Here is a 20,292-nt window from a genome sequence, read left to right as displayed (position 1 = left end):
AGTTTAGAAATTAGAATTTTTTCTACCCCCAAACTGCCATCCAAGTAGACCGAACTAGGTTGAGCTAAAGCAGCAGTTTACCTAATGCGAGATTAAAGACAGAGCTCCTTGACCCCAAGACAATTGTGCTATTTCTACTAATAGCAACTAATAATAGCAACAATACAACTTCACCCTCTGCTGGCTGGAGCAGAAGCTACTCCTAAACAAGCAGGTTTTCGGAAAAGCAGGCTCCAGCGATATTCTTTGCGAGCCTTAAAAACATTCCTTTTCTTTTGAGACAGTAATTCCACACTGAGGAATCTGTCCTCAGAAAACAAAAAGGAACAAAAATTATTTACAAAGTTAGATTCTTCACGGTGCTACGTATATGCAAATAACGAAATATTAAAATGCTACTTACGAAAAATTTCCCATGACTTGGTGAACTGATTTACTGTATAATTTTTAAAAAGCAGGGAGGACACAAAATTGCATGCAAAATACAGTATCTCAACACTTTAATACAGATGTGTACGTGAATTTATATGTATACACGCTCACACAAATACACACCCGCAAAAATACTGGCTAACAGGAAATACAGCTGACTCTTGAACAACGTGGGTTTGATCACGTGGGTCCACCTACGGGTGGACACCCTTCAACAGCAGATGCTACAGCTACACCACCAGTGGCTGGCTGACGCTGGCTGTGGAGGGAGCGTGGATACGGAGGGCCGACTACAAGCGTCACTGGGATTAGCCCTCAGGTTGTTCAAGAGTCGACCGCAGTCCCAAATGTTAACTCCGCTTATCAATGAGCAGGACTCTTTCACTTCCTTAAATGTTTCTCTGTTTTTATATTTCTGTAACATGTATGAACTGTATTCTTTCATACTCAAAGAGAATACAAAATTGTTAGTATAATAAAGTATCTCTCTGCTCCAAAAGCGAAAAATATTAAGTATGAGGTATACTGGGTATTCTGAAATCAGCTTAAACATAAAACTAAATTAAAATTTGAAATATCTGCTTTCCTAAATAGTTAAACTTCTCTAAAATATCTTCTAATAAACCAAGCAGGAAGATCCAAAGGAAACCATGTGCAAACCACCCATTCATTTATTACTTACCGATCAGCAATACTTGACGGTTTATCACCAATGGGTACCAACATTCCACCCCAGAGAGATGCTGAAAAAACCTATCGAAATATAAACAAACAACCGTTTTCTTCCACTGTTTCTTTCCTTCCAACGAGCATTAGCAGACAGAAAACACCCTGAGATCTGGTCGTGCCCAGTGCCTGCAGCGTGCAGAGCTCTGGGTCGGGGCACAAGGGCTGCGGAAGGGGAACACCTGGCTCCTGCAGGGGAAGAACTACAGCTCGAAGTGTTTTGTGGATACTTTTATAACTGGCAACTTCAAATTTCGAATAAAGACATACTATACATAAGCCCACAGCCTAAGCAGGGCCTGGATTCCGTGCCGACACAGGGCAGCTCCCTCCTCTCCGAGAAGCCAAACCCAGTGGGACAAGCCATGGCCCGAAGGGGGAGACCAGGGCCCTGGACAAGGGATTCTGCATCCACCCAGGCCTCTTTGGCTCGGCCTCAAAACCTGAGAGGACTGAGGGCGCACGGCATCTCAGGAGAAGGAAGGTAGCGGGTGCAAGACTGCTACGTTTAAGAAATGCAAAGAGACATACTTCCAATCCAACCCTCGGGGACGGAGCCCTGCCTCTAACAGGTCAGGGGCAGTGACCTAACCCTAGGTCAGGGATCCAATCTCCACACCCACGTAATCCATGCACAGAACTGACCCAGGGATGCCTTAAACGACAACGATGCTCTCTGGGCTCCCGACCCCAGGCCTCCGCCGTGGCCCCCACCTACCCACCTCTCCTGAACATCTCCACACCTCTGCCCACCTTGTCCTCTCTCGGACATGCAAAGTCCCACGTCCTTCAAAGCTGCTCAGATGTCTCCTTTTTAGAAGCTTCCGTAGGAAGGATTACAGACGAAAACTGGGACAGAGTGGGCAGAGCAGGCCAAGCGAACGCTCTATTCTGAGAAATTCAAGTCTTTGTTCGACAGCGTGACAGATGCCGCGGAACACAGCGAGGCGCCAGAGCCGCGCGCGCTCTCGAGCAGCTCCCCTGACGACGGGGCGCTCCCGGCACACTGTCCTCCTCCCCCCGCCTAATGGTCCCAACCTAAGGAGGGGCAACAAGGAGGACTGATTCTCCACCTGAGACAAGCCCACCAGGCCTCGTGTCCCGCTGACCTCGGCGACCACGAGGGCCCAAGGCCCCCAGGCCCCCCCAGCACCTAGACCTCTCCAGCTGCTCCCTCTAGCACCAGCCCCCCAAGCCTTCAGTGCCAGCAGGACCTGCGGACCGGCCCCCTCGCTCTCTCCTGCCCTTCCCCCGCTCCTCACCCAGCTGAAACTCCACGGCCGGTCACTAGGACTCATCGACCTGTCTTCAGCTCAGCGGGCAGCACCCTGGGCCTGGTCAGCCCGCCCTGCTCCCTCAGCTGTTTCTGGGCGACCAGCTGTTGGGGAGACGCCACTGAGGGTCTCACCTTAAGTCGCTCTAAGTGCTACGGGCCTCATCCAAGACGCCTCCCCTGGCCCTCGAAGATAAGGCAGCACCCCCTTGGCGGCATTCTGTCCCTTAACTCTGCTGGATCGCTCTTCACGTCACCTGTGAACCCCTGCCGCACTGTATATACATCTATCTGCGTGCAGGTCTTCCTTCACTAGCATGCAAGAACGGGAACTGTGTTTATTTACTGAGGTATTCTTAGCGCCCCGACAGTGCCTGGGAGCCAGTATATGTGGGAAGGAGGGAGGGGCGGGTGGGTGCATGGATGGGGGGAAAGGAGGCTGAGAAAGAGAAAACGAGGCGTGGAAGGAGAAGCAGTCGTAATGGAGTCAACAATGGCTGACAGCGCGCCATGGAGGGAGCACAGAAGGGGACCAGAAAGAGCTCGCCGAACTGAGCGAGAAGCCCCTGGCCGCCTCCAGAAGAGCAGTGGCAGGGGAAAGGCAGGAACCAAATCTGAAGTGCACTGAGTCCAGGACTGACCGGCAGCAGTGATAAATGATTCTAAAACAAAAGCATGTCCCACTTCATTAAAACTCACTCCTGGTCCCCAGGGTCTAAGGAGGCGGTGGGGGTGTGGAGAGCCGTCCCTCAGTCGCCCGGGCGCTGGGAAGACTGGAGAATAAGCATGGTGTCTCCCAGCCTGGGGCTCCACTGCCTCGGTCTGAATCCAGTCACTTACTCCTAAGGTCCTGAGGGAATCAGGAGGAACTAAACCAAACTGGCTAACACAGAAACTCCTGGAGGCACCCAGAGCCCTGACAACCTAGCAAAACAAGGTGAAGACACAGAATTTCTCTGGAAGTAACAGCAGGAGACGAAGAAAGCGGCAGCCCTGTCCTCCAGACACACGTGCTTGACAGCCCTGAGCGGATAAGTGGGGAAGGGGCTCTTTTACGTACAATGACTGACAGATGAGTTTTAAAGGGACTGCTCATCGCTTCTCCCCAAGGTAGCTTCAAGTCTGGCTAAACTGAAAAGATTAAGCGCTTGACTTTCAAGCATCAGTGTTCTGACCTCTTTACTGTTTTAGATATTTGGGAACTGAGATCTTCTAATAAGATTCCAAAAACAAGAGATAAAAACACAGGTGACAATGTTCTGACGAGATACTCACTGAATCAAGTATGAGTTGCTTATTCAACTGAAGCTCAAAATCTTCTTTTATGAAGCTCACATCCCCTCCGGTGTAGCCTGCCAGCTCCTGTGGGCGAGGGTCCTCAGGTCAAAGGGAGCCAACAGACCTGTTACAGAGGGTTCTAAACAGCGCCACTGCGGTTAAGTCTGCTGTTCTGTATGCTTAGAAAGGCAACACGCCACTTCTGTCTCCTAGAAGCTACGTCCTAGTTGTTCTGGACGGTACCAGGGGCCTGACAGAGGTACACAATCACTAAACACACTGAGTAACCGCAGAGAACGGCATTCCTTACGTGTGAGAGCAAAACACTGGCGACATCAACACTTCATTACAGAGCTTGCTAAGGACGATACGGCTTGTTTGGCCTAATCAGTGTTTGTGGGGAAAAAAAAAATCAGCCTACCTTTTACAATTTGGCACATTTCCTATGAAAATCTGATTTCTAGCTGCTCCTCTGACACTGAGATCAGGCAAACAGAGTGTCGGAGCCCCGCTTCTCCCCGAGGTCACCTGTCAGGCCCTCCCGGCATGTGAGTTACAGGGTCACCAGGGAAGTCACTCCCATCAAATCACAACTTTCCTCCTGGCCTAGTAACTGACACCACCAAAGAGACTGGAACCTTATCCTGACTCTGTGCTCTGTGAAGGTGAAGCCTGAGCTACAGGGAGCAAATCCAGGGCTAGGAACCCCGACGGGGACGGACACCCTTGCAAGCCATTCTAGAAAGCCTTTCACAATGAGAGGAAAATGTCAGTATTAAAAACATGACTACCCTTGCATGATGCCCTATCCCTCCAGGGTCACGGAGCCTGCAGAGGTCACAGGGGAAGGAATACTACCTGGTTAACCTTCAGCAAAGCACCTCTTCTCGGTAAGATGGAAGGGTTCCGAGAGTCGATGACCATCGCGTGCTGAAAGAAACACGGATCGGGGGCGTCTGCACTTCAAACAGGCCTCTGACACGACACCACACACTCACTGGGCACTAATTGTATGCCAGGCACTGTGCTAAGCATTCCATAACTCTTCTGACACTTAATCTTTACGGAAACCCCATGTTACATGTGAGGGACCTGGGAGAGTCGGGGAAACAAGTCACATCCACTGGGTGGGCCATTCCGACCCCATTGCCGGCTCTGTTCTCTCAGGGAGCTCGACACCCTGACCAGTCAACTCAGCCAGCTCCCGACTAAGATGCCACAGTCAGCTCTTACGCACGCCACTGCCCGTTACCTCTGATGTTACTTAGAAAAAATGACATGCGGTTGTGTCCAGAAATTCAAGTGACCAGGAGGCACCATTTTAGTCTCCCAAACTGTGACGCTTCTCAATCCCTCCCGATGCAGGCGAAGGCTATTCCCCCAACTTAAGGCACGGCTGCGTCAAAGTATCTACACATCTGCCCTTACCGAGAGAGATGACTTCAGCGAGTGCCCGCTCTCTTTTCGGACCGCAAAAGACACTGTCCTGGCAAGGCAGCCCAGCTCTCGCCACACGCCCTCCCACTTCACAGTGTGGCTGGTCTTCCAAATGGGAAACTGCAGGCAAACACGGGAAACCGTCAGCCCTCCGTGCTGCGCGGACAGGGGGCCGCCCCAAGTCAGGTCCTGGGATGAGGCGGCACTAAATGGACGGACGAAAAGCTAAGACACAATGTTTTTAATGATGGATGGGAGACAGGAAGAGACGAAGGGAAGCTGGGGAAGGAGGGAACAGAGCAGGCAGGCAGGAGGGAGGAGGGGAGAAAGCCATGGCCACGATCAAAGGGAAAAACTGCACGAGGGGCAGGGCTGTGCTTTGGGTGCGGAGACGGGGTGGCTCGTCTGAAAGCTGCATACAGCTTTGTAACTGACTGCTTCCTTTTCCAGTCTAAGACCATCGGACACACACCCCGCCGGCTGTCTGCAGCCAGGAGAGGTGACCCAGATGACCCACATCAGCCCCTGGAGAAGAGCCAGGGGACAAGGTTACACATGAGTGAAGAGCTTCCTCCCTGCGGCCAGAGAGGCCTGAGCCAAGTGAACGCTGGGGCCCGGGCAAGTGGGACCCGCCTCTTGGCCTGACCCTCTTCCCTCGAAGCCAAGCCAGCCTGTCTTAGACTTCCGTCTTAGAGAAATGCCCAGGTTGGTTTTGAAGAGCGAATGACGTAGTTTGGTGGCCTTGGGAAGGACAACAGTGATGCAACCCTTCCAAGGGAGCCAGGCCACATCAGTCCCCAGAGGGAGTCCCACGCTGGGCATTCTCGTGGCACTCAGGCCCAGACAGCCCACGTGGCTTCCAGGGTGACAACGTGGGGCCACCACCTCAGCACGATTCCTCGTGAAGCCGCCACGAGGCACCGGGCCAGGCCCTGGGGAGGCAGACAGTGGGAGGGCAGGCCTGCCCAGATGCCTTTTCTGCAATGAGGGTCCCAAGATTCAGCTACTTTCCCAATGCCTGTGGGAGGGGGAGAGCTGACGTAAAGCCTTCCTCCCTCCCTTATGAGGCAGCTCTTAACGGGAGAAACACTACTGCTCAGAGGAGACACATCTGTGTCTCTGGATTCCCAGCAGGAGGACGAGGCAGGGCCCAGATGATGCCTCTGGGCTTGCGTAGCAAGCACCTACTTGGTGCAGACCCCGAGGACACACGAGGAGGATGCGGTTCTCTCCTCGGCAGCCTCTGCTCTCCAACGGCAGGGCTGCAGCTGCAGGAGCTCCAGCCCTTGCGTCCCTTTGCCTGCCCTCCCTCGCGGCCTATTCCAACACTCTGACGTCCTGCATCTCTATCCCGTGTGGACAAACAAGGTGTTTCTACTCTCCTGAGGATTTGCTCTTTCAAAAAGGCTTAAAAGAAAGAGATAAAAGGGGACTCGGGAGAGAAAGGTGGGGAGAAACCTCCCACCCTGTCGGTAGCCTCCGCGTCCTGCGGGAGGGCAGGGCTGGAGAGAAGAGTGTCTGCCAGGGTGTCGGCTGCCGCGTCCCCAGCACTGGGCAGGAGGGTCTGAGGGCAATCCCCTGCACATGGAGTAGGGCGGCCACACCGAGGTGAGAATGGACATGCGTCTCCACCCTGAGCTGCGCCCTCCTGGCTACCTCGGAGCACTCAGTTTTCATGACTTTGGGCTGCAAGGGTAAGAAGCATGAGTGGCTGATGCGTCTCGAGTGCCCACAGGGGGCTGAGCGCACAGCAGGAGGCAAGCCTGGGCAGGGACTGGGGACTCTCAGACCACAGTCACGGGGCAGGGGCGACGAGGGGCAGTTTCCTGGGCCCCATTCCTGGTGATGCTCACTCAGCAGGTCACTCGGGACCATGAATTTGCAGGTGAGCCCGAGGCTGCTGGTCTGAAGACTTGGGGAACTATTTTTATACGGGATTGTGTCTCAAGGTCTTTCCTCGTTAACTAAAGCCTAGAACAGGACGGGAGGAATAAGGATGAGCTAGAAAGGAAGGAAAGAAAGAGCAGCGTTCATCGTAAAGCCAAGAAATGGTCAAACGATAGTAACTCCACGCGCTGCATCCTGCTAGACGTCAACTGACTGTAAACCAATGATGAAAGCTTCCAGAAACCTGAAGTGACTTTCACTGGCTGTCAGGTTTCGATCTTAGCAGGTACAGGAAGGACAAACAGATGGTGTCCCAGGAAGTCAGGAGCAGGGAAGAAATCTGACCAGGTCAAAGGAGCTGCCACCATGGAGATTAGCCACTCTCTGGCCCCGGCACGTGCACTCGGCTAGTGAAGAGGTGCCCGGCCGGCAGGGCAGAGAACAGAGGGCGACCCCAGCAGCAGTGCCTGAGGCTCCGAGCATCGGACCACACAGTGGCTGTGCGCGCCCGGCCCCGCCCCCACTTGCTGTCTTTGGGAATCAATCAATCAACAGACTCTTTGGTCCCAGTGTCCGAACGGAAGGACTGAAAGGCTACTTACACTGTACTCGGCTGACACTCCTCTGTCTGTCTCGCGCAGTGAGCTCCAAGGGAACTGTCCCGTAACCTTATATACGTTTACAGAGAAACTAGGAGACAATGGGACAGAGCTTTAAAAGCTGAAACAGTGATTATAACTTGTACACATTTAAATCAACAGATTTAAAAATATACTTCAGGGGTTCATCTTCATGGGGAAATCTACGGGCTTGTTGTAACACTGCAGAAGGGTCAGCTGATTCTGCAGAGTTTCTTTTCACAAACAAGCCACCTATTTTAACTTTTAAACAAGGCCACTGAACTCAATGATCTGTTTGGCTTCCTACTTTCTTTCGAAGTGTCCAGGCTGTGGTTTGAAGAAGGACAGGCCATACGAAGTTTCTTTTGTTCCATAGGAAAACTGAAAAGTCACCTTTTCTGCACGGCCTAGAAGATTAGGGAGTTTGAGGCCAAGTACCTAGGAGGAAAAAAAATAGCAGGGGTTTAAATGGAAGGAATGATAACTGTTTAGAAAGACTGCGTGAGCTAAGGGACTCACTCAAACAGAACAAAACTGCAGATGCGGGTCTGCCCTTCATTTGTGGTCGCTCTTCATCCTTCAAGCGTGCCTCCGCTGAGCGCACACACCTGGTGAATTCAAGAAGGCTAAACCTTCTGACTGAAGCTCAGAGAAGTCAACTCTACGGGTTTGGAGTCTAGGGGAATTTCAACAGGAAACTAGTAATATGAACATGTGATATGCCCACATCACTCCCAAACAATCCACACTTATAACAAAGCATGTTATAATCAACTCTAAGATGAATGAGGACCATGGGATAGTTTACAAATAAAGGTTGAGGGGCGTGAAAGAGTTCCCAAACTACCATCAGTCATGTTTTCAAAGCTCACGATTGAAAGTTCCACTGTTAGGAAGGGAAAAACCTGTATCTCACCATGCTGCCTTCGTTGTTCCCAACCATGGTGTTATAACTGCCCGTTAATCTCCTTAATTCAGTTACTTCAAAGGTAACATCTAACCCGTTGGGAAGAGCATTGTCACCTAATAAGTGAAAAAGATGAAACAATTCAGACAGCTCCAGTATGCAGTTTTATGTTTGGTCCCACTGCTGTAAACGACAAAACGCTTGGGTTTGAAGCCCAAGAACACGCACACACAAAATCCCATTACACCTCGACGCCAAACGGAAGATATCAAAAACGGACTTTGCTGCAAGGAATCAGCAGCAGCAGCATACTTAAACACACGTGATTTACATTATTTGCCAAACGTACTTGTTCCCCTACTAGTGAGGCCCTTGAGAATACCTGGGGCCTCAATTCAGCTGACATTACAACGTGGAATTCTTGTGACAAGAGGGGCCCTAGGAACCCTGGCGGAGAAGCAACACGTCGACACAGATGGAGGAGGTGGATCTTCCTGTCCTTCCTCAAGCGGGGGGCGTGGTGCCTGAGCTCAGTGCAGCTACCCCTTAGCCACTGTGGGCCCCGGGGGCAGGGGAGCAGGGCTGAGCGCCGCAGGAGCCTGGGCGCCCCTCAGAAAGGTCGGGGCTGACCCTGCGGCCCTGGCTGGACACCAGCCGCATCTGGGAGCTGTCAGACTCACAGACGCCCAGGCACTGGCTCGCAAACACTCAGATTCAGCTGGTCTAGGGTGGGGCCCTGACACCACTTTTCTTTTTGATTAGCAGACTTTACTGTTCAGAGCGGGTTTGGGTTTATAGAGAAACTGAGCATAAAGTTCTCACCCCCTCACACACATTTCCCCTCTCATTCAGTCTGCACTAGTGTGGTGCGTCTGTTACAACTGATGAACTAACAGTGAGACGTTACTATGAACTAAAGTGTGACTTGCACTAAGCTTCATTCTCGGCGTTATACATTCTAGGTGTTCGACAAATGGATGGCGTCCATTCTTTTTTAAAAGCTCCCGGGTAATTCTAAAGGCAGCCAGGGAGGAGAACCACTGACAGAAGTGGACCAGCTGACCACATACACGTCACATTTACGACAGACAGGAGAGCGCTGAAACTAAATGCCACCCACAAGGCTTGCCACGAAGCAAGCCCTCCGGAGCAGCGGCAAGGGCCACTCTGTCACGCATTTGTTCAACCGGGGCAAGTCACTTAAACCTCTCTGAGCCTGTTTCCTTAGCTGAAAAATGTTTTTTTCTAGAAGAATAACCATGACACTTCACCAGGTTTTTGTAAGGCCCCAACTGGGTCGTGTACAGAAACCCTCCCCACGGAGCCCAGCACAGACACTTCTGTTATTACTACCGCGACTCCAAGGGGCAGAGACAGCCGGTGGTGTCCCAGCACCCCTTCTCGCTGCGTACCAGTCCAGCGGGTCTCATGCTTCAGCACGCATCAGTCACCTGCAGGGCCCGCCGTGCCGGACGGCTTCAGTGGGATGTGCCTTTCTGCCAGGTCCCCAGGAGAGCAGAGCTGCTGGTTGGGGGTGCACTTTGAGAACCACGGTTCTCATCGTAATTGAATCCTCGCGTGTTGGCTGGGTCCGTGGCCACACAGACTTGACTTCCCAGTCTGCCCTATAGCTCCATGTGGCCGTGGGATGAGAGGGGAGAACCGTGTACAACACGTGGGACAGGCGCTCGTGGAGAGTGGTGTGCCCTTTCACCCCTCCTTCCTCCTTCCTGAGGCTGGAACGGTGCTCAGCCATCGCAGGGACCAGGGGACCCTAGAGACGGTGAAGTGACAAGCACCAGGAGAAAACCACACCAGCCCCAGGTCGTGACCTCAGGGAGCAGAGCTATGACGACACCAGCCCCAGATGGTGGTCTCCCACCTGTCATGGAAAGAGATCTCTTTTGCCTAAGCCACTGGTATTTGGCGTCTCAGTCACAGATGAATCTTTTTTTTTTTTCCCGGTAGGCGGGCCTCTCTTGTGGCCTCTCCCGTTGCGGAGCACAGGCTCCGGACGCGCAGGCTCAGCGGCCATGGCTCACGGGCCCAGCCGCTCCGTGGCATGTGGGATCTTCCCGGACCAGGGCAGGAACCCGCGTCCCCTGCATCGGCAGGCGGACTCTCAGCCACTGCGCCACCAGGGAAGCCCTACTGTTTCATTTTTATCTTCTCAAAACTATCTTCCACTCAATCCTGAAGAGTTCACTTGTTCCTTGATTCATTCCACATGTGCATTTTTCAGCAGATGTCTACTCAACTCAGAACGAAGTCTGCAGCCACGCAGTGAGTCCTTCACGATGCAGTCTCCTGATCAGTTTCCTGCCTTATCTTTCATCACTCTCCTTCCCCACATCTGCACTCTGGCTCTACGGAGCCCTGTGGTCCACCCAATGACCCTTTCTCTCTCTGGCCCCTGGGCCTATTAAACACTCTCTCTCTCCCTGGAACACTCCTCAAACGAACACTCCTCAAACGAACTCACACACATCTTTTAGGTCTGAGCTTATGTATCACCCCTTCCGGGAAATCTCTGATCCGTCTTTCCCTCCGCCCCACCAGGAGAGGCAAAGTTTCCTCCTCCAGCATCCCCCGCTTATAGCACGACTTACCAGCTGAACTGTCCTCACTTCTCTGTCCCCGACACTCTCCCACTTGACCAGAAGCTCCTTCAGGAGACTATGCCTTGTCTGCTACTGTCTTCCCCCATGGCAGGGACTCATTAACGAAAGAATAAACACTGACCAAGTGGACAGAATTGCCCAATATCACACAGCAAACGAGCAAATGAACAAAAACCAAAAGTGAAATCTGACTCCTACTGCCCTCCTCTATAACACACATTTAGGTGGAGTCTGCTAGGAGCCCATCCGGACACCTGCTGGGGTGGGCTATTCAGAAAACCCTGGCTCTCTCCTTCTCGGAAGGATATCCTTCTCGGAGCCCTGGTACCATCCAGGGGCTCAGACAACAGCATCTTCAAAGTCACCCATCCTCCCTTGGCCTGACGTAAAGATCCAGTTACTCCCTTGAGGCCACAGGCGCTCTCTGCCTGGACACAAGGTGTCTGTGATCCTGGAGGACGGAGGGAATCAAACAGAAACCGCACCATAATATGCACCTTGACATGTATCGATCAAGACATCCACCTGTCTAAATATTCCCAGACGAAGCAATTTCTCACGGGCTTCGTGAGATTTCCTCATTACCTGTAAGAGAAAAAAAAATAATAATAAAAATAGAGACTGTATTCCTCTGAGATCCGGGAATGTAAATGGTGGCTGTAGCATTTAGGCCGGCGGCTTAGCATGTGGTGTGAAGTACTGATCCCTGAGAAGAGCGCCCCACTAAGACCAGACAAGTGAGCCGTTACTTGAGTAAAAAGATTACTTAGTAAAAAGTTACTTTAAGCTTAAAAAAAAAAATACAGTTTTTTAAAGTGGGAATGGCCGAACACTGCTGAAAGGTCAAGTGAAACGGGGACCGGGAGAAGGCAGCTGGGCGTGGCCTCAGGAGGCTGCTGGCGACTCTGCCCAGGCTGGGAGATGTGGTGCCGAGGGCAGAAGGACAGAAGGAAGCCATGGAGGAGAAGACGACAGTGCAACCCGGGAAAGACCCCAATGGATAAACAGAGTAAAGGCCCGAGGAGACGGCGAGGGTGGGAGCCCACGCCCCCGGTCGCTGAGGGCCCTCAAGGGGAAGCACACTGAGTGCTAACGGGGTGCGGGAAGGGTCAACACCTACTGCCACCAGCTCTACGGCAGCGCTGGGACGGCTGTGAGGAACACAGAGAGGGGCCAGCCGTGGACGGGCGGACAGACACCTCTTCTCCGGGATAAGGGCGAAGGCAAACGCACGTCAGTATGTGGGAGGCTTCTGGGAACTGAGGGGGCTCAGCCCCCTTCAGCGTAGGTGGCAAGGTCATCCATGGAGGCTGGGGCGGGGTACTCAGTGTGTGAGCACACAGAGCTTCATGGGATCTTCAGAAGGGAATGGACAAGAAGGCCAAGCAGAGGGAATACTTGCCTCGATAAGGTTTTTAGCCTTAAAAACATCTCCAATTTCACACATGATGATGTCATCTTTAGTCCTTCCAAGCCCATCAAAATGAACGTGTTGGACGACCACCTAGACGTGACAAGGGGACGCAGATTACTGAGTACCAGACAGGGCAAGAGACCAGGCATCGAGGCTAAAGACAAATGTCTGAAATTAGTTTCAAAGACTTTTTTTTTTTTAATTTAATGATCCACGCTTCTTAATTCCTCACCTTTTCAAAAACCTGGTCACTTGAACTGACTAGGTCTTTACTTCCTGTGAATGAGATCAGCAAGGTCTCTGCAGCCAGGTGACCAAGGTCCAGGTCAGTCTTAAACCCAGGCACGGTGCAGAGGTCCCCTACACATCCTTCCCCAAATGTTCCCCGAGCACTGGCCTCTGGATGACGCTGACTGTGACCTGGTGTAGTAACGGCATGTATTTTACCAGAGATCTTGTGTGGATTTCAATATAGCCTGATAAATGCTGGCTCAGAGCCTCTCACCTGTCTATAAATGCTCACTTCATTCATAAAAATGCACTGATTACCTATGAACCAAGTATCATTCTGAACACTGAGAATATAGCAGTGAGCAAAACATAAAAATTCCTGCCTCTATGGAGGTTATATTCTAAAGGGGAGAGAAACAGGCAACATACACAGTACAGTAGATGGTAGTGAGCAACAGAGACAAATCAAGAAGGGATAATGGGCAGTGGTAGGGAAATGCATGACTTACAGGTGATCAGAAGACTACACTAAGATCTTAAGCAAAGAATTAATGGGGGCTTCCCTGGTGGCGCAGTGCTTGAGAATCTGCCTGCTAATGCAGGGGACGTGGGTTCGAGCCCTGGCCTGGGAGGATCCCACATGCCGCGGAGCAACTAGGCCTGTGAGCCACAACTACTGAGCCTGCGCGTCTGGAGCCTGTGCTCTGCAACAAGAGAGGCCGCGATAGTGAGAGGCCCGCGCACCACGATGAAGAGTTAGCCCCCGCTTGCCACAACTAGAGAAAGCCCTCGCACAGAAACGAAGACCCAACACAGCAAAAACAAATTAATTAATAAACTCCTACCCCCAACATCTAAAAAAAAAAAGAATTAATGAAAAATGTGCTTACATTTCTCCCACCGTATTTAATTTCAAAGGCAACCAAGTTTAGAAAAACTTTTATTCAAGACCCAAGGTCTGTTTTCTGGGAGCAGGGAACAAAGAATAACCTTAAGCATAATTTGAGTTTCTCTTTGAAATACTTCTGGGTTTTTTTTTTGGTAACATAAATTCAAAAATGTGTTTGTTTACACTTGCCACGTAAATAATCACCAAGGAAAAACGATTCCTTTAAAACCAGAAACTATTTCTCCAAGTGTCCAGTCTTTCTGAAATGTAGTTGGCTGCAAACTCTCCTTTGATAAAGGTGTTGACCCAGGTTAATCCCTTTATGTTTCCCCAGCGGCTTGTGGAAGCGAGTGTTTCTAGTAACAACTCTATCCAGCCCTCAACAGGATACTCACATCCTTGTTCTCAAGAATCTCCTGTTTAGCTTCAGGTTCAACTTCAACAAATTCAGCTTCTTCTCCTAATGCTCCAAAATCAGGTCCACTGGCTGGAAGAGGCTCCAAACTCTGAAAGGGAGGGAGGAACCACAGATAAATGAACTCATATTAAAAAACAAAAGCTTGGGGGCTTCCCTGGTGGCGCAGTGGTTGAGAGTCCGCCTGCCAATGCAGGGGACGCGGGTTCGTGCCCCGGTCCGGGAAGATCCCACATGCCGCGGAGCGGCTGGGCCCGTGAGCCATGGCCGCTGGGCCTGCGCATCCGGAGCTGGTGGCACAGTGGTTAAGAATCTCCCTGCCAATGCAGGGGACACAAGTTCGAGCCCTGGTCCGGGAAGATCCCATATGCCGTGGAGCAACTAAGCCCGTGCACCACAACTACTGAGCCTGCGCTCTAGAGCCCACATGCCACAACTACTGAAGCCCGCGTGCCACAACTACTGAAGCCTGCGCTCTAGAGCCCGTGCTCCGCAACAAGAGAAGCCACCGCAATGAGAAGCCCGCACGTCGCAACAAAGAGTAGCCCCCGCTCGCCTCAACTAGAGAAAGCCCGCGCGCAGCAATGCAGACCCAACACAGCCAAAAAAAAAAAAGCTTTTAGTTTTGTCTTTAGACGGTGCCCCAGAAAACTCAGGACCGCGGTGCCCTCTGGGGCTGAAGGCAGCAGGGTGGGGGGCACACGGGCAGCATAAGTGCCTGTCGACGCACAGGTGTTAGGCTGGCGCTGACCCCTCGCTGTCCAGAGTATTGTTAATTCATAAAGCAAAGACGAAACTTCATCAGCAAAAGGGTCAGGCACAAACCTACGATAGTTGTGCCATGAACCGAGGACTATACCGCACCTAGTTCTGTACACCTGATGCCCATTTGAAGACCAAAAAAAAAAAAATTTTTTTTTTGCTTTCCCGTCATAGAAAGTATCCTAATTTTTTAAATCAAAACTGGATACATTCTAGGATAATTATATTAACCAGCCAAATTAGTAAAAAATATGTTTCTGGACTCATAATTCGTTTTGGTTCAGAAAGTCTCACACACTAAGGGGAACTGCATATGCTCATAAAACGGGCCAGCCAGAAAGCAGTCCCTTCCTTCAGTCTGAACTGACATTGTCTCAAAAGCATTCTAGCATCTTCTGAATAAGGATTCTATAATAATAATTATGGAGACATGATAATATAATAGTATGTATAATAATGAACACATAACAGTGTGTATTTATTACATATATACGGGGATTGCCAGACACTCGTGGAAATGGATTCAGAAGGTCTAGTGTGGCACCAGGTGATGGGAGAAACAGGCAACTCTGGGGAAAACTATGGGAACTAGTATCCGGCTGCTTCCTCACTCCACCAGTTCTCTACAGATAAGCACTTCTGAAGCGCAAAGGAGTGTCTGACATCTGCAGAATGAAGAGCAGTGGGGACTCGGGGCCCCTCTCACCTTCTCCCTGGAATGTTCACGGCCTCTTGTCAGCACATCCTCCATCATGCCACTGGTCCTCTGGAAAGGTAATGGCCTGACAGCGCCATGTCCTCTCTCCCATCCTTGCCCTAAAAGACTCCAAGAGTCCTCAAAGGTGCCCTCAGGGGCACATGCAACTAGATTCCTTAGCAGGGCACGTGAGGACCTCCACCATGCGGCCCCCACCTGCTACTCCAGATTCAATCCCCACCACCCCCGACCCTCACCTTTGTGTCTGTGCACACCTGGTTCTCTCCGCCCAGGTTAACTACCTGCCTCCCCCGAAAGAGCTGAAAGAACCACTTTCAGTGCCATCTCCTCTGTGAGCCATCCCTGGCTTCTTCAGGGAGAATCAGTCCCTCCTTCACACGGCACCTCTTGGAGGAAATTTATGACCCTTACAGGTACTGCTTTTTCTTATTTTTATCTGCCCTGCTATATCAGAAATACTCAAATATTTATGGAATGGGTGAGTGAATGATTTTTTCTTTTGTTCTCACATTTCATAAACATCTGAGTGCCTACTGTCCCCTAAAGAGCAGGGAATGCAGCCGTGCATAAGACAGAACCAGTCCTTCCCTCAGCGGCAAAAGTGGATTATCTACAGAAGTAAAAAGGGAAGATAATGCTGGGCAAAGAAACAGAATTTATTTCACATAATTATCCTTTCGTTTTTGTTGTGTAAATTTTTTTTTTTTTTTTTTTGGTACGTGAACCTCTCACTGTTGTGACCTCTCCCGTTGCGGAGCACAGGCTCTGGACGCGCAGGCTCAGCAGCCATGGCTCACGGGCCCAGCCGCTCCGCGGCATGTGGGATCTTCCCGGACCGGGGCACGAACCCGCGTCCCCTGCATCGGCAGGCGGACTCTCAACCACTGCGCCACCAGGGGAGCCCAATAGTAACTTTTTAATGCAACATTTCATGAATATGCTTTCTGTATTTAAGTTTATGTAGTGCAAAAAAGTATATTATAGATGCGCAGATTGTCTATGCAGAGCATATACTATGGTTAGGAATATACGCACATATTCATTCTTCTGAATCTGAATGCTTGACAAAAAGACTTTGGGCATAAAGTCTATGCTAAAAAATTTCCATTACGGTTCCTAAAACCTCAAAAGCATGAAACACACCTCACCAAAGACATGCTAGACCCATCTGTATTCTTAAATCTGAAATTTAGCCTTTAATTCAAAAGGTGATGTCTTTACAGTTTCACCACTGCACCAAAGCCTGATGTCCTAAATGAACTGTTTCACTACTAGAGATTCATTCATTCTCCAATATCCACCCACTATGTGACAAGCGCTTACAAGGTCCTCACGCTCACAGAATTTACATTCCAGTGTCCGGGTACGCATTTAGTGAAATGAATTAAAATAAATATTTGGATCTAGCCTCTAACCTTTAAGCAGATCGGTCTACTAGTGAGTCGACAAATTTTATCGAACGCCACGTGCCAGGCACTAGGCAAGGCAGTGGTAGCTGGAGAAACAGGACATGAAATAAATCTAATGAGTTATGAGCAGCATCCTTAGAGTGCTATAGACTAGAATCAGAGAGAAAATACAAGAAAAAATAAGAGGTATCAAGGTAAATACTGTTTCAGAAAACTTTTGTTTCACATATGCATGAAGGTACCAGACAGCAAATATGGGATGTTTTCTTACTGTGAGTCCTGACCAAAATTCAAACAACGCTGGCTAGTGAAATGTAAAGGCCAAATTAAAGAACTGAAATTATTTCTTGTCAATACATTCATCAAAGGAGCAGCAGTTTTAGTGTCAAAGGAGCTTAATAAAAGCAGAGACCTTTTTTTCCTGTACTCCTAGCACCTACAAGAGCACCATGCACAGAGTTGACCATCGGTAGATATTAGCTGAATAAACGAATGAATGCTTACTCTGCGAAGATGCTACAAGGGATGCAAGGCAAGTAAAATGCAGCTCCTACCGTCATCTAGAAACTTAGACTTTAAAAGGATAAGTCAAAAATGCAGAGCTAAGACAGGGCACCAGAGTAGAAATGTCAAGGAGGTTGGCAACACATCCCAAATGAGGAGAGATAAGGAGGTTCATATAGGAAGTGACTTGAACTGAGTTCTAAAAGATGGGACTATTTTGCCAGCTGAAGATGGGAGTGGGGGTGAGTGATGAGAGAGGAAGCTCCGCCCAACAGCACGGTCCAAAGAGTGTGTCGAAAGAGGAACGGTGTTTCATTTGCAGGAAGTATCTGGAAATGGAAGTTAAGTCCATTCCCGCACACCAGGCTGAGAAGTCTGTGCTAAACTCTTTTGGGAAACTCCTGACAACTTCTCAGCAGGGCAACTCAAACAATCAACGTCGTAGAAGAGAAGTTGTGTTGAGGGCTGGGACTCAGGAGGTCTGAGTTTTAGCATATTCTGAGGCTCTAACGGTGTGACCTTGGACAAACAGTCACTCTCTGGGTCTCAGTTAAGATTACGATAAAGAGCAGCTGGGCAGCTAGGGTGCCACGCTAAGCACCCGAGCAAGTGCTTTACGTGTATTGTCTTTCAATTCTCCTAACAGCCCGGCAGTACTATCACTGCCTCCACTTTAAAAGGAGGTACTAAAGCTCAGCGAGGTTCCGTCTTTGCACGGTAACCAAGAGACACGAGGACTCCTAGCTGGGTCTGGGTTGGAAGACACTACTTCGTGCTCTAAGAGTCTAGCAAGACCCCAGGAGCGGCTAGGAGAGTTCGGAAAAGGTGACGGGTAAGGAACTAAGACGCCCGAAACCGCTAAGGACAGAAAGAACTTATTCCTCCGCTGTAGGACATCACGCAAAGCCCGAGAGTTCTTTCCGGGCCACTGCCTCGCTAAGTGACCTTGGGCAAGTCACGCCCCTCCTCTGAGTATCCGTTTTCTGCTCGAAAGCCTGCGGTACCTGCTGGCGGCATCTCTGCGGCCTCCTCCACCCGGCCCGCGGCGGCCCAGCGCTGGGGCGCTACAGGCAGAGATCCCCGGCCCAGTTCCGCACCGGCCTCGGAGCCCTGCAGTTCCCTCACTAGGGCAACCCTGGCCGCAGCCGCGACGGCGTCCCCCGCGGCGCCCACCCAGAGGTCACGCAGCCCGCGGGTCTCTGGGCCTCTTACCCTGGCGTGCACTGTCCCCATGGCTCCCCTTCTGGCCGCCGCCTCCCAGAGCTGCCCTGGCCCGACGAAGTCTCGGCGGGTGAGGCAGAGAGCGAGTCCCCAGTGGCGGAGCTACCGGTTGGTGCAACACCCACAAGCCCCCGGACGCGGCTGACTGGGGGCGGCCATCATGTCCCGCCTTCGCCCCGCCTCCTGGCTCACGGTTCCTCCACTCATTGGTCCTTAAGAATCTATGACCCGGATGTTCACGCCTACCCCGGGAAGCTCTGCGACTTGGAGACCGTCCGAGCGCCGAGCGTTCTGTGGCGCCCGGGAAGCTGCTGGCGCGTGGTGGGGGCCTTGCGTGAGGGTCCTGCTGGGAGTGCCGGAGCTGCCCTGGGGGAGACCAGACCAGCTGGTGGGCGCGCCGGGACTTCACTCACGTGTCTCCCTTAACCCTCCTGGCACCTCGGCCCAATGGTGCAGCGCTTGTCCCCGCGCTCTGGCCGAGGCTCGGCACACGCGGCTGCAACAGTGGCCTCACCCGGCGTCTGGAGCCGCACAAATCCGGATCGGCGCCCTGCTCCTCTCCTGCTGGCCGCACGGAGCTTTCAAGTCACTGAACCCCCACAGGGTTCAGCCTCCTCATTGGCAAAATGAAGTGTGACGGCCTTATCTGCTTCGCAGGGATGGATTACAAGGCTCGCATGAGAGTGTTATTAACGCCTGGCGCAGGGCAGGGCACTTAGTGAGCAGCGAATAAATGACCATTATTCTTTCAACTGCAGTAAATGTCAGTGCGTGTCATCGGGGGTTCGCATGGGGGCCACTCACATCGGAGAACAGGACAGCCCTGGGGCTTCGTTTGGGTGGTGGAAACAGCTTTCCCCCGCTCAGAAGACAGTATATAGTAAGTAATAGTCACGTGGCGATAAATGCAATGAGAGAAACAAGTAAGAGACAAAATGAGAGAAGGATTTTCAGTATCATGTGCACTAATGTTTCCACCCCTTCCCAGAGACCCTGACACTCTCTTCTGTTTGATTAGCAGCACCGGAAGTCCTCCAGCATCCCTGGGGTAAATATTAAGTCCACATTCCCCTTCTTGCCTCCCAGGCCCTTCTCCTTCCCACACTGCATCCCTTGCCAGGTGACCTATCCATCTGTCTTCGCAGCTGGGCTATCAGTCCCCAGAGGTGGGGACCAGTCTGTCTGGTTCCCTCCACGAGCCCAGAGGCTAGCAGAGTGCTTGGCGTGATGCAGGGACCTGGTGAATATTTGCTGAATTACTGCTCCCCTGCCGTAGGCTAGGGCAAACCGACACACCCTGCTCATTGAAATTGCACATTCCTGGGCCTCAGCCCTGACCTACTGAACCAACTTCTGGAAAGCAGAACCTGGAGATCTGAATATTTTTAAAGCGTGCCAGGTAATTCTTTTGACAACTAGGTTTAAGAACCCCTCATTTTAAAAAACTCTTTAGGGCTTCCCTGGTGGCGCAGTGGTTGAGAGTACGCCTGCCGATGCAGGGAACACGGGTTCGTGCCCCGGTCCAGGAAGATCCCACATGCCGCAGAG

The 20,292-nt window shown here is 51.3% G+C and overlaps 1 protein-coding gene across 5 annotated transcripts in view; it reads right to left on the bottom strand.

Moving 5' to 3' along the window:
- The window catches only part of SAMM50 (SAMM50 sorting and assembly machinery component), a 32,194-nt gene extending 13,247 nt beyond the window's left edge, over window positions 1-18,947 (bottom strand). The window contains exons 1-11 of one of the 5 annotated variants that reach the window (XM_027107908.1): window positions 18,736-18,947; window positions 14,111-14,221; window positions 12,584-12,685; window positions 11,679-11,766; window positions 8,570-8,676; window positions 7,961-8,091; window positions 7,636-7,723; window positions 5,138-5,266; window positions 4,568-4,639; window positions 3,707-3,793; window positions 1,115-1,185 (exon numbers count right to left, since the gene is read on the bottom strand). In XM_027107908.1, the coding sequence (XP_026963709.1) occupies window positions 1,115-1,185; window positions 3,707-3,793; window positions 4,568-4,639; window positions 5,138-5,266; window positions 7,636-7,723; window positions 7,961-8,091; window positions 8,570-8,676; window positions 11,679-11,766; window positions 12,584-12,685; window positions 14,111-14,221; window positions 18,736-18,756 (1,007 nt within the window). In that variant the 5' untranslated portion in view covers window positions 18,757-18,947. Of the gene's footprint in view, window positions 1-1,114; window positions 1,186-3,706; window positions 3,794-4,567; window positions 4,640-5,137; window positions 5,267-7,635; window positions 7,724-7,960; window positions 8,092-8,569; window positions 8,677-11,678; window positions 11,767-12,583; window positions 12,686-14,110; window positions 14,222-15,598; window positions 15,726-18,735 lie in introns of those variants that run through there. The other 4 variants (XM_027107907.1, XM_027107909.1, XM_027107905.1 and 1 more) reach the window with 4 other exon arrangements.
- Window positions 18,948-20,292: the final 1,345 nt, after the last annotated feature.

The sequence above is a fragment of the Aethalodelphis obliquidens genome, unplaced genomic scaffold (genome assembly GCF_003676395.1).
Source record: "Aethalodelphis obliquidens isolate GAN/ISIS:26980383/991018 unplaced genomic scaffold, ASM367639v1 scaffold8, whole genome shotgun sequence".
Classification (NCBI taxonomy): Eukaryota; Metazoa; Chordata; class Mammalia; order Artiodactyla; family Delphinidae; genus Aethalodelphis; species Aethalodelphis obliquidens.
This window is presented reverse-complemented; position numbering and strand designations above follow the sequence as displayed.